The following is a 12451-nucleotide window of genomic DNA, read 5'->3' as shown; positions in this document are numbered from 1 at the left end:
AATACGATGTGCAAGTAAGAGCTTGCGGAGCTCATAAAATGAATTAGCATACGTTGTGGATGTTTTGACATTTAGTGGTTTTTTGATGCCACGTGAACGAGCAACATTACATTACATTTCTTTTTTTTTTTTTTTTTTTTTTTTTTGCAGCCCTTCCTCACTCAGCCAATCAGCGTTTATTTGACCCAAGGAGCTAAAGATAACAGAAAGTTCTCTCCCTCCATTCCGTACGAATCTGAATCCTATAAAATATCACATTTGTATTTATTGTCAGTATTTTTGTTACAAAGGGTAATATGTTCAAATTAATTAAAAAAATAATAATAATTAGGAAGAGGATAGGAAAATATTTAAGTTGAATGTTTCTGTTGATGCACATTATACAGTGTCTTTCTCAGATGAATACAGCAGAATTATAAATATCAGTCTTACAGTGTTTATGCTTGTAGAATTCAAATATAAAAAAATTATAAGTTCCAGAATCATAAGGGCAATAAAACTATGTAACAGGAAGGACTGTAAAGGTCTGACTTTTTTTTTTTTTTTTGTACAAGATTTGGGCTCTCTGAGAGGGGTTATTTTGCATGATCTGATTCTTTAAGTGCATTTAGCCTCTTTTGATTCTTGTGTAGCCCATTTTTTTTGAAATTTTAAAACAAAATCATTTTATATTGTTCTTTTTTCAATGTGTCATTATTATTAATTATCAGAGTACATTATCCACCGTGTGGTTCAGTGAAATCCTTAAATACAGATAGTACAGATAACAGAGGAGTAGATGGAGGATCCCCCCCCCCCTCCCTTCACATCTCACCTGAGGAGGAGCCCCTACAAGAATTGCTGATATGTGTTTGTTGACATTAATAACTTACATCTCACTGAATCAGGAGGAAATGACTTTCTTACATCCTCAGTGTGATTTTGGGGGGAGGGGGGTGTCATTTTATCAGGTCAGGAGACAAAATGTACAAAAACAGGTAGTGTTTCATTCTCAGACATTGAGAGGACAAAGTCTAAATGACTGCACTGGAATACCATCACAGTGAGTCATACACTGTTACAGCTCGTGTAGGAAATGCAGACAGAAAAAAGAAGAGGAACTCTTAATCAGGTCCAAAATATAAATATGACTTTATTTCACAATCCCGAAAGAGATCAGCCATCCATAAAAGGAATGCTAAATTTAGTCTCATCTCAAGTCTAAACTGGATATACTTTCAGCAACATACAGTAATTCAGTTTCAAAATAAGCAAGATCACCCATTGTCTAAACACCATTAACAATACAGTAAAAACAATGTGGTTCACATACATATTTACACATTTTCTACTAATAAAAGTTTTTTTTTTTTCAGTTTTTTGAATGCTGGTGCTAGTTGTTAGTTGATACAAAAAAATGTTCAATGCGGACTGAGTGTCCCCCACAGTAAATCCAAATAAACATTTATAACTGATTTTTGTCACATCATATTCAAAAATGTTAAAAAAAAAAAATAAAAAAAAAAATCAACAGATTTAAAAACCAGTTTACATTCATTTGTTTTGCTGTGTATGCTGTGATATCTGTTGGAGAGTTGGGTTATCTGCGGAAGACATTTGAACTGTAGATAGACATCTGAACAATAATTTGCTTTTTTACTGATACTTGACGAACATTGTGAGACATCTCAGTCTGTTGCCAGCCAGTAGTGATCCAGAGAATTAATAAAACTACCTTTGTATTGAATCATATAGCAGATCAGTGTGTGCCGAGTTTAAAAAAAAAAGCACCATATAAGTATATAACCAGGTTAAACCAATGTATGCACCTTGACATCTTGTCTTATTAGCACCAAACGCAAGTGTGTAAAAGACCAAAATGTTTCTACAGAAAACATTACGCCATCAGTGTTAGTGTGAAGATGAGTGAAAGGTTTTTATCGGTTGTGCTGAAGTTTCATTGATGAGTTCTGAAAATCAAGAGTTTCTCTTAACAGCAAAATAAAAATCCTGATTCACCGGGAGTTAACACCAACCCCTTTAGTCAGACCCTGTAAAAAAAAAAATTCTGTAAACAACGTCATCACAAAGGTAGAGCACCCGAAATCTACGCCTTAGGCAATCGTCTGAGTGGGATCTGATGTTTGAGTGGTTTTTACGACACAAGCAGGGAGGAGGCAGCAGAAGAACAAGTTTGATTATTCAGAAGTGGATAACAGTTTTCTATTCAAATCCAGAGTGTGGACATAAAAGCTGGCAATATTCTGTTGACATGTCTGAAACTTTGTGGTTTCTTTAAAAAAAACCACAGAAGTCTCATTAGCACCAATAAAATGTACAGTAAGCTTTGATTTCCTATCGTCACACTTGTTCCCTATGAAAGACTTTAGAATTCCTTTTCCAGATGCTGAACAGTGCCATTCATGATAAGCACTTCACTGATGCAGCATTTCATAATTCCTCGTTATGCTTAAGTTTTGAATTTCTTTAGATATGTATGCCATTTTCAATCAAATGAATGAAGAGCAAATAAATGCAGAAATAATGTAAAAAAGAAAAGAAAAGGGGGTTCATGCTAAACTGTCATATATATCTCTGTCTGTACATACATATTCAGGCCTATGGACTGGGACCTTTTTCAAGTTAAGTTTAGGAAAATGAAAAAAGTGCTTCTTAATATGCCATACATATCTGTGGATTAAAGACAAGCCATCCAGATGTAGAGAAAATAAACAAAACAACAAACTAAAGAAGTACATCTCTTTCATTGACCGCCAACATGAGTCGGAGGCAGCAAAAGGAAAAGCACAATGCTACATGTGACAATCTGTAGTTAATATATGCACAATATTAGTCTTATTTTCTACATGATGTGATGTAACGAGTTTGCTTGATAAAGATTACAGTGAGAATGGCACCGATGTAAAAAGCCAATGAGATTCGTCTGATGAAAAGAGACCAATTGGCTGAAATAAAAAGTGTAGTCCTACTGTACAACATAATATCTGAGCGTCAACACATAATGCAGGTGATCATATAAATCTTGCAGTAAACAGGCTTACACCAGAAATTAAATAGAAATCGTTATGATCAGAATAAATAATCACATCTTTTTTCCGTTCTAAATCATGAATATAAAACCAGTTTAAAAACGTCTATAAATGCTTCAAAGCACCATCTCTTTACATTAAAAACCAACACTGAGACTCACAGTTAAGAAGCCAACAAACTTTGGTCTTCCTCATCACTTTGAAGGCAGAGACGAAGAAGGACAAAGTGAACAGATATTAGAAAAGCACGATGAAAACCACATAAAAATGAGGGTAGCAGTTTGAAGATGATTGAGGTAAGGCAGAAGCACACGGTGTAGGAGTTTTCTGTGTGTGTGTGTTTGGGTGTGTTTGGGTGTTAAACATGTTGACTAAGTCCAGCGGTTGTAAGGGCCTGTCACTTGGGTCAGAGCATAAGGGGACACGGTGATGACACCGTCCCTTGGAAGCGTCCACGCCTGACGTGTGGGGACATTCATGTTCCTACTTGTCTCCTTTGCCTCCTCACCTGTTTCCTCCTCTCCCTCCACCCCTTCAGCACCTTTGTCGTTGTTACCTGCACCTTGGCTCAGGCTGCCCTCCACCCTTAATCTCTCAGCCTCCTCCTCCCGTTCCCGTTCCCGCTTGGCCATTTTGGCGTCCCACATAGCCATGCCGTGGCCTGGCTCATTTAGGGACTTGTGCTGGTAGAAGACCAGGGAGATTCGGGTGGGGTGGCTGCGGTTTGGCCTGAGAATAGGGGTGGTGGCGTGGAGCTCCCGCCGAGCACACTCGATTAGGATGGAGCCGTGTGACGGTGCCACGGCGACTCCGCCTATGTTGCGGTCCTGGAAATTGTGTTCGCTGTCTGACCACACCTCTTCCTGCTTAACTTCCTCCGGTTCAAGCGGAGGAGCTTGTAGGGAATGGGGGAGAGATGAGATCGGAGGGAGGCCATGACCCCTGACCTCTGCTGCGACATCTCCTGCAGCCCTGTGGAGTCCGTTGAGCCTGCTAAAGAGGCCCTCAGAGGTAGGTCTGGGTGAGAAGGAGGGAGGAGGCGCACTCCCGCTGGGGGAGAGTCTGCGCAGAGGAGAGCAGTGCATCTCGTTGGGCTCAGATTTAAAAGGGTAGTCACGAAGGGTGTTGTGTGGAGGTATACGTTCTGACAGAACACGCTGGTCACCAGATGCTGGAGGATAACCATTCACAGAGTCACTCATTGTCTTGTAGTTAAGAGCTGAACCATTATGTCCAAGCTGGTGGCCAGGCAGGCCACGGTGGTTGGGGGAGATGACCTCCCTTTGTGGGCTGACCCCTGCCCCCGGAGTGGGGTAGCTGCTGGTGCTCTGGCTGTAAGTGCCGGGTTGATTCCTCTCTGGTGGGTACCGTCCAACACTGGCAGGTCTGGGTGGTGGTTTGTAAGAGCTATAGTAGCCCATGGGATCTTTTTTTGGGATAGAAAATACATACATTTTTAATTAGATAATCTTGTGTAATAATAAAAAAACATTTATAAATTCTGACCTCAGTTTTTCATTAACAACATGTCCAGAGACTTAGATTTAGTACCTTTATTGGGGGTTTCAGTTTTCACTTTCCCAGGAGTGAGCGGAGTCAGCCCCAGCTTCTTCTCCATTCTCTCTGCTTGAGCCTTAAGACGAGCTTCTTGCCTGATCTTACGGGCGGATTTCACCGGCTCAGCAAGTAGACGCACCTGATACATATAAAAATCAATGATTTAAAACATGACACATGAATAAAATTGTTTTATATCTTTGCATTAAATAACTAAAATCACTGACAAAAGAAACAAAGCAGCATAATAATAAACAGTAAAAGCTGTTTTCCTGTTCGCTCACCTCTCGGGGAAAGGAAGACAGAACTTGCAGAGCGCCACTTTGGATCTTGGCCCACTGGCCCTCGACCTGACCAAACTCATCCCTGTCAGAGATCTTGTAAAGTGGCAGCACATGGAGCTGCTCATCTTCTGGTATGTTACGCACTGCACGGTTATCTTCCTTAGTTAAAGTGCAAACCTGAAAGAGGACACAAGAGAAAAGGCAAGTTGTTCAAACAATCAAAACCTGATCAATACCTGAAAAGACAGATGCATAACTAGAAGCAGTGACCTTTGGGGCTGCATTCAGACACACACTATAGACGTAAATTGAACGGTGTGACACTCCTAGCCTGCTTACCACAGTGCTGCCGTTGTTCATGTTGCTGGTGTCCTTATGAGCGTGAGCACAGAAATCCACACAGGCTGTGACCCCAGAAAAAGGACGTCCCTCCCTCCTACCCAGCCGGCAGTTCTCCCCTGCTGCATCATATTCCACCTGTGAGAGGTGAAAAGACAAGACATGGGAAAATTTGGTTTGTGGTGAAGACGCAAGTTCTTCTTGTTGTATGAGAAGGGCATATTCTCAAATCCACAGGGATGCTGGCAAATGAACTACATGGAGCTCAAGTGACGTTCAGCAATTGAGGAACAGCAGAAAACATGAATCTCGAGCATCAACCGTGAGGAGGTCACTGAAGCAATCTGGAACGATTTTGTGCTGTAATTTGATAACACGAAGAACAAACTTCAAATCAATTCTATTGAAACTACATTAGAACCAGCCTGACACAGGTCTAGTGTTAAATGTTTCCTACCTGGTTTTGAAAAGCTTCAGGAGCCAGTCTGCTGTACAGTGGTGCGAGGTCACTGGCGAGATTCTGAAGGTTGCCCTCTATCTTCTCCTCCTGGATGTCAAAGATTTCGAACTTTTGTTGTCAATAACAGCCGATTTAAAAGTGTTCTTTGGTTCTGCCTAAGGTTGTGATTGTCCTATTCAACACGAGCCACTAGGACGCAATTGTTTGAAAAGGATTTGATCCAACTAAATAAACCTTCACTGTAAATATAATGCAAAGGAGGAGAAAAAGATTGTTTGATTTAACGTGCAGTAAAAACATAGACAGACAAAAAAGGAAAGGCTAACATTGATTGTACACAATATTCTCTCACATCACTATTAACATCAGGAGAAACACACAGGAGAAATGCCAATCAACAAATAGCCTCACCTGCTCCCGGTAGTCTCCAAGCAGGCGGAACTTGCGCGGCACTTTGCTGCGAGCAAACTTACAGCCGTTGAAGTACATACTCCAGGAGCAGCCAAAGGAAAATGAAGCTCCACAGGTATCTGGGTCCAAACCCTGGCATGCGCACGTACGACTGCGTAGATGAAGGGAGGGGAAAAAAAATAAAGACATGAAAACAGCTAAAAAGAAGTATTTCTGTATAAAAACAAAAAGGACAAGGTACTCACTCTTCATTTAGGGCACAGCGGCGGCTGGTGGGGGAGCCGTATTTAAAGAGTGTGTCTGTGAGCTCCCGGTAGAGGTGGTCCGCCACCGGCCGAGGGATTCCCTCCCACGCCAGGATGAGGATCACCAACACGGCAGTGTCACAGTGGTGCCCCGGCCTTTGGCGGACCAAACACAGCAGCTTCTCCTCTTCACTGCCACGCCGGATCACCTGTTGCGCACGTAGAGAACAAGAAGGTTTTAACAGACGAACGACTTAAAAAACAACAACAGATTGCATAATTATGGATTCCCATGGAGTAATGAGTTCAAATTACTGTGATCGACCTGACAAACACCAGACCGGGTCTATAGTGGTTGGAAAATGGTCATATTTATATCTTGATCTATGCCATGAATGAAATTGGAATTTATTATATTTAAGTTCTGGTTAATGAGGTTGGGGCAGGTAAGGGTTTTCTGTGGATGTGGTAACGATAAAAATCTGGGATTCACAAGAAAACTTCAATACTCTTCATTTAGGGCACAGCGGCGGCTGGTGCGGCAGTATAGCAGGTATACTGTATTCAGGACACAAAAGCCAATCACGTACCCATTTAGCTATTGGACACCCCTGGGAGCTCTTCCCTTCTTTCCCCGTGTAAACGACAATCTCCACCCTTACTGCATTTCCTTTGGCTCCATACCTGTGGCACACACACACACACACACACACACACACACACACACACACACACACACACACACACACACACACACACACACACACACACACACACACACACACACACACACACACACACACACACACACACACACACAAAAGAAATAGTTTGTGCTATAGACCACACAACATGCATCACTGACAATACATATTAGACAACATTACACTGACACAACACAAATCCCACAGCATAAACAAATCAAATGTTTGAAATACACAAACTGTTGTAATGCATAGTCACCCACACAGTACAGTAAACATACAGCCAGTATGTGTAGGTGTCCATAAGATGGCATTAGAGCAAAAGTGAAGCTGCTTTGATGAAAAATAAAAAAATAAACTACAACATTGTTCTTCTCAGTTAAGAATGGATGTCAGATGGACAGTGATGGACCCTAAGTTTGAAACAAGCTGTCATATTGGTTTACGGGCCCCTCGTCTCAGCTCCAGGGGTTTCCTGTTTGAACATGCTCTGTGTGTATGTGTGTGTGTGTGTGTGTGTGTGTGTGTGTGTGTTGTATATGTGCTGCATGTGGTGAGCTATCTCAGCAATGCTTCCTTTTAATGACAGAGTGCAGCTGTGACCGTGCCCCATTCCACCGAGCCTGTGGTTCCCTCGTAGGCTCTCGGCATGTTTGCTAGTAAACACACCCACGCATACACACCTGCACATGCACAGGGTAAATAGTAGTCACTCTACCTGTTCTCCATCAATTCCCTAACAGCAGCAACACTGGGTCCTGCACCAAGGTGAGTATAGTAAGGGCCTTCCTCCTTTTCAGTGATTTGATCTGTGGAAAACAAAATTGAGGATCTTATTGGGTATCATAGCAGATTTACTGTTTACTGTGTTCTTCAAACAGCACATTGAGCAGGTCAGAGAGTAAATGGGTACGTGATGCTGGCATGTTTTTGAGAAAAACATCTGTTTCATATTCTTGATAAGGGAGACAGATCAATGTAAATGTGGAATATGCAGCAAGTGTAGCTGGATCTCAGCTCAGGGACCACCATCTTAGAAGTCTGCATTCCAACACCAAATACATCAAAATGGGTCAACAAGGCTCCACAAAGGATCCCAAAGCCTCCTCCAAATATGGCAGAGAAATGCAGCCTTTTTCTGCTTCAATTGGCCCTTGAATTAGGACACAGCTTTTGTGTGAGTGTGAGTGTGAGTATATGTGTTTTTGCCACAGAGAGAATGAAGCAAAACAGGAGTCAGTTTGAGGTCAAAGGACTGTAGTCTTACACGAAAGAGAACTATGAGGGCAGATTTAGTTACAAAGCGGAACAAATCCAATGTGACACACAAAAAAATTCTTTGAAAAAAATCGGTAGAACCAACTCACCCATGCATTGACAGGATGGAAGATCAGCCAGTTTTTTGGAGGGTGTGTTGAGCAGGTTCTTGGTAGGGGTGTCCAGAAAACTCATTGGAGACTCCAAAAAGCTGTTGACGCTGCTCTTGGAAGGAGTTGACTCTGTTGAGTGACCCTGAAGCCCGTCAGTGGCCGTGGACAGGACAGTGACAGGTCCTGACTGTTCCAGTTTGTAGTAGCTCTGTTGGTTTGGAGGAGGTGACTGACGAGCCCCTGAAAAGCCGTTAGCCAGACCTTGGTGCCCCGTGGTGTGGCTGAGAAAAGCGCTTTTGAGTGGGCTGGTGTTCGGAACAGCACCGTGCTGCAGCCCACCACATGGCTGCGCTACCTGAGATAACAAATGCCTTGTGCTCTCTTCTGGTCCTGCAGCGTAACCATTGCATGGGTTGTGTTGGTGAAGTGGACCATTAGAAAGGGACCATGGTTGGTTTTCTTGACAAGGAGTGTGGTTGATTCTTGTGAGATTCTGCTGCGCAAGGAGGGCTGCATTGTGCGCATTACTGTGATGGATGAGTTGCCTCCTTTCCTCCTGAGCCTCAGCCAAGTATCTCTTCAGATCAATTTGAGCCTGAGGCAGAAATAGGTTCTTCTTGTGGTGCAAGCCTGATTTCCCCTGCGGTAGAGTCTTCTGGCCTCTGCTCCTGTGGGGCGTCTCGCCATTTGGCATGCGTTTTGAGAGGGGGTTCCTGCGGTTGATTCCCTCATTTAATCCATCACTTTTTTTCTTCCTGGGCTTGGAAGGTGTCGCTTTTGTTTTTTTGATTTGGGGCTTTTTCGGACTAGGAGTTTGCTGGGATTTGTAGTTGTATTTGATCGCTGACACAGGTGTTCCTTTAGGAGGGTTGTTCTCTGACTGCTGGCTGTGTCGGGACTGGATGATGAAGGCTAGGTCGGCCAGCTGAGCGGCCACCTCCTCCTCATCTCTGTTTCTCCGCACTTTACCAACAACCCTTTCTCTGTCCTCCCCAAACAACCGCTCACGATCCTTACTGGACCTCATGTCACTCTGGTCTTTATAGCTGCATTCTGTCTTGATGACATGAGAGCCGTAGCTCTGCTCTGTCCACCTGCACGGTGCTTTATCACTGTCTGAGCTGGCCTCTAAGAGGTCCTGCAAAGACAGCTTTGTGTTGGAGCTCAGCCCCCGGGAGCACTGGATGACATTCCCCTGTCTGGCCACAGGAGGGCGTATGACTGACGTCTGGTGCAGTGGTGAGCTGATGACCGACACCTTGTTGTAGCGGATAGCTGCTGTTGGTTTGGCTTCTTGCAGGGCTGTATTTGGGTTGTAGGTTGAGAACTTGGCAGCAGTAGAAATGGGATGTTCACACTTACTTTCAGCTTTAATGGACCCTGGGGTGCTTTGAGGTATAGCTGCCAGTTGAGTCAAGGCCTCAATTGCAATAGCCTGATCAAAACTAAGATTTCTCTTCTCTGCCAAAGACTGCACGCTCGGTAACAAGACATTTGAAGGAGGCTCACTTTTGATGGGTTGCAGAGTCCTTTGCAGGTTAACAGGAGTGCTTTTCTGACATAAGTCATTCTTTAAGTCTTCTTTCTCTTTTTTGACAAAGTGCAAATCTGGTGGTTCTGTTTTGATGGAGCAAAGAATGGAAGCGCGTGAGCTGAACAGTTTCTCCTCCAGTCCCTTCCTCTCTGTGACAGAGAGACAGACAACGGCCGCCAGCGTAGACAACGGGTCTTCACATACCTCATCTTCATCACTCAGCTGTGCGGTGGTCTGTTCAGACATCCACACCCACGGCTCCTCCAGTTTGATCTTCTTTAGTGGAACTGACATGTCATCTGGAGGAGTCCTGGGTCCATTCTCGGAGCAGTCTTTAGGGACTGCAGCTATTATAGTCCTTTGAGGCTCTAAAGCCATTGTAGTCCTTTTATATGCAGACTTTAGATCAGAGTGTGACCCACTGGTCATATTAGCACCATTAGGTTTTGTCGGGTTCTCAGAAGAACCGTTCTGAAAAGTCATAGAAGAGCATACTTGTTGGTGAAGTGCAATGCTGGTCAGCTCCAGCCCGGGCTCTCTTTTAATAAGTGCTGGCTGTCCACCTTGGTCTGAGGCCAGGTTGTGGGTGAGCGAATGGGTGATCGGGGGAGACTGTGTATGAGGTATGTGGCCTTCCTCCCCCTCATCCTCCTCTGCTGCCGTGTGGGTGTCATCCATCTGTGCCTTGCCTTTGCCATTTACCAACCCACTTTCTGGAACCACCTGAGACAGAGAGAGAGAGAGAGAGAGAGAGAGAGAGAGAGAGAGATGACTCAACAAGCTCTGGCAGTGTACAGTGATTCAACTTGTTCTAAACAGTCACGGCACACAGCACAACAGATTTTCTTCCAGCGTAGGGTGAGCATCCCTTACAGCCACTATCAAGGCTGTGGAAAAGGTTGTGGCATTGGAAAATAAAGAAACTGCATTCTATAAATCTTGCTAAATCCAATCTCTAAACAGAGCTAATAAAAAGTTAAACTGTCAGTTCACAGTCGAAGCCTCCGTCAGGACCACATTCCTGCCTGAGCTGCAGATTGTTGAGAGCCACAGACCCATAGGTAGCCAATGAGTAAACATTTGGAGTCACGCTCACTCAGTTCACGACCGGCGTCACTACCGGTGGGGTCACTGGGGGCATGTATGCAACTGTTCGTGTAGATGGTGTATCTGTGCTGGGTTTGCAGTTGTGTTCCACACAGCTGCCCTGCATTGTGAACCCCTGTGCATTAAGTGAGTGATTAACCCACTCTGGATCTTACTGCAGCAATGCTTGACCCTTCAGAGAAGACAGATCACTGATTTCCAGCGGAACAATGCTCATCCAAAGGTCCACAATACTGACATATTGATTTCCCCATAAAGCCTCGCTAAACACACTATAGACTGTGCAGCCAATCATTTCTACAACTTATAGTGTCTGAGGAAGTTTAATCAAGGCTTTGAAGACACTGTTTTTGCTACTGCAGTTTGCCCAAAGGCCACCAACAGTGACATCAGTCATTGATTTATGAACAGACGTTATAAAAGCCTTAAGTTCGGATTTTGGCCAGCCCCATCTTGCTAGTTCTGGTTTGGAGCCAGAAGTGACCATATTTGGACGACTTGGGGGGGGAAGCGAGCGGGTGGATCTGACTTAACCTGATTGGAAACCTGACAACACTACGTCCTGGTCACTGATAGTGGAAATTTGACTGCACCACAGGCCTGTTAATCAAACAGACATGCCACCAAAAACATGGCTTTTTGAGTCTTATTTTCTAATTAATCACGGCATTATTTTTTCAGATGGACTGCCAGAAACTAATAGAAGAAGTGACTTTAATGAATGACCAACTTGTCAAAAAATGTAATGACTTCATATTCCATGACATAAGTTGAATGGGGAGTCTTTGGAGGCGGAGTCTTTTTGGAGCCAACCCCTAGCAGCACTCAGTAGTATTGCAGCTTGAGGGTGCCATAATAGTGTAGTTTATCTTAGAAACTAAAAGTCCAAACACTTTCCGCTCAAATTTGTCAAACTTATATATACTATTTCTGTAGCTGAATATGTAAAAGCCTTTTTTCCCCATCATCTTGAGTGAGCATATGATCAAATGAAGTCAAGTCAAGCTGCTTCTTATTTTAGGATGTAAGCCTGCATCACAGTCAGAAGTAAAGCCTTCAGCAGTGGAAGACTGATTAAAAATGTGGCAGCGTGGCAAAGATAAAACATCCTGCATCATGCGCCACGACCCAGCTGACAAAAGGATCTTAAACACATTTGAGCTGGAGGATATGTGTGCATTATTGTGAGCAGTGTGTACCTGTATGTTTATGGGTGTGAGAGGCAATCCATTTTCCCTCTAATGAACTGGCATGACTGCAGGGGAGTTGCAGATCCGTTCTTTATCACTGTGTACCTGGCATAAACACCCATTAAACTCCATCACCGCCACTGTTTTAATCCATTTTACAGCCGGAGATGTGCGCTACAAGCTGACGGATCAAAAGTAATCAGCAACAGTACTTCAATACA

The 12451-nt window shown here is 43.6% G+C and overlaps 1 protein-coding gene across 1 annotated transcript in view; it reads right to left on the bottom strand.

Moving 5' to 3' along the window:
* Positions 1-1107: 1107 nt before the first annotated feature.
* The window catches only part of tet1 (tet methylcytosine dioxygenase 1), a 34293-nt gene continuing 22949 nt past the window's right edge, over positions 1108-12451 (bottom strand). Inside the window, exons 3-12 of the mRNA XM_069692651.1 lie at positions 8397-10656; positions 7748-7838; positions 6916-7009; positions 6326-6534; positions 6081-6231; positions 5667-5756; positions 5210-5347; positions 4871-5047; positions 4581-4725; positions 1108-4455 (exon numbers count right to left, since the gene is read on the bottom strand). Coding sequence (XP_069548752.1) covers positions 3401-4455; positions 4581-4725; positions 4871-5047; positions 5210-5347; positions 5667-5756; positions 6081-6231; positions 6326-6534; positions 6916-7009; positions 7748-7838; positions 8397-10656 — 4410 coding nt within the window. The 3' untranslated portion in view covers positions 1108-3400. The remainder of the gene's footprint in view (positions 4456-4580; positions 4726-4870; positions 5048-5209; positions 5348-5666; positions 5757-6080; positions 6232-6325; positions 6535-6915; positions 7010-7747; positions 7839-8396; positions 10657-12451) is intronic.

The sequence above is a fragment of the Brachyistius frenatus genome, unplaced genomic scaffold (genome assembly GCF_029030835.1).
Source record: "Brachyistius frenatus isolate BFR_SWC_R1_liver_20210118 unplaced genomic scaffold, ASM2903083v1 Contig_13, whole genome shotgun sequence".
In the NCBI taxonomy this organism is placed as follows: Eukaryota; Metazoa; Chordata; class Actinopteri; family Embiotocidae; genus Brachyistius; species Brachyistius frenatus.
Note: the sequence above shows the minus strand (reverse complement) of the source record. Positions and strands in the feature narration are given on the sequence as shown.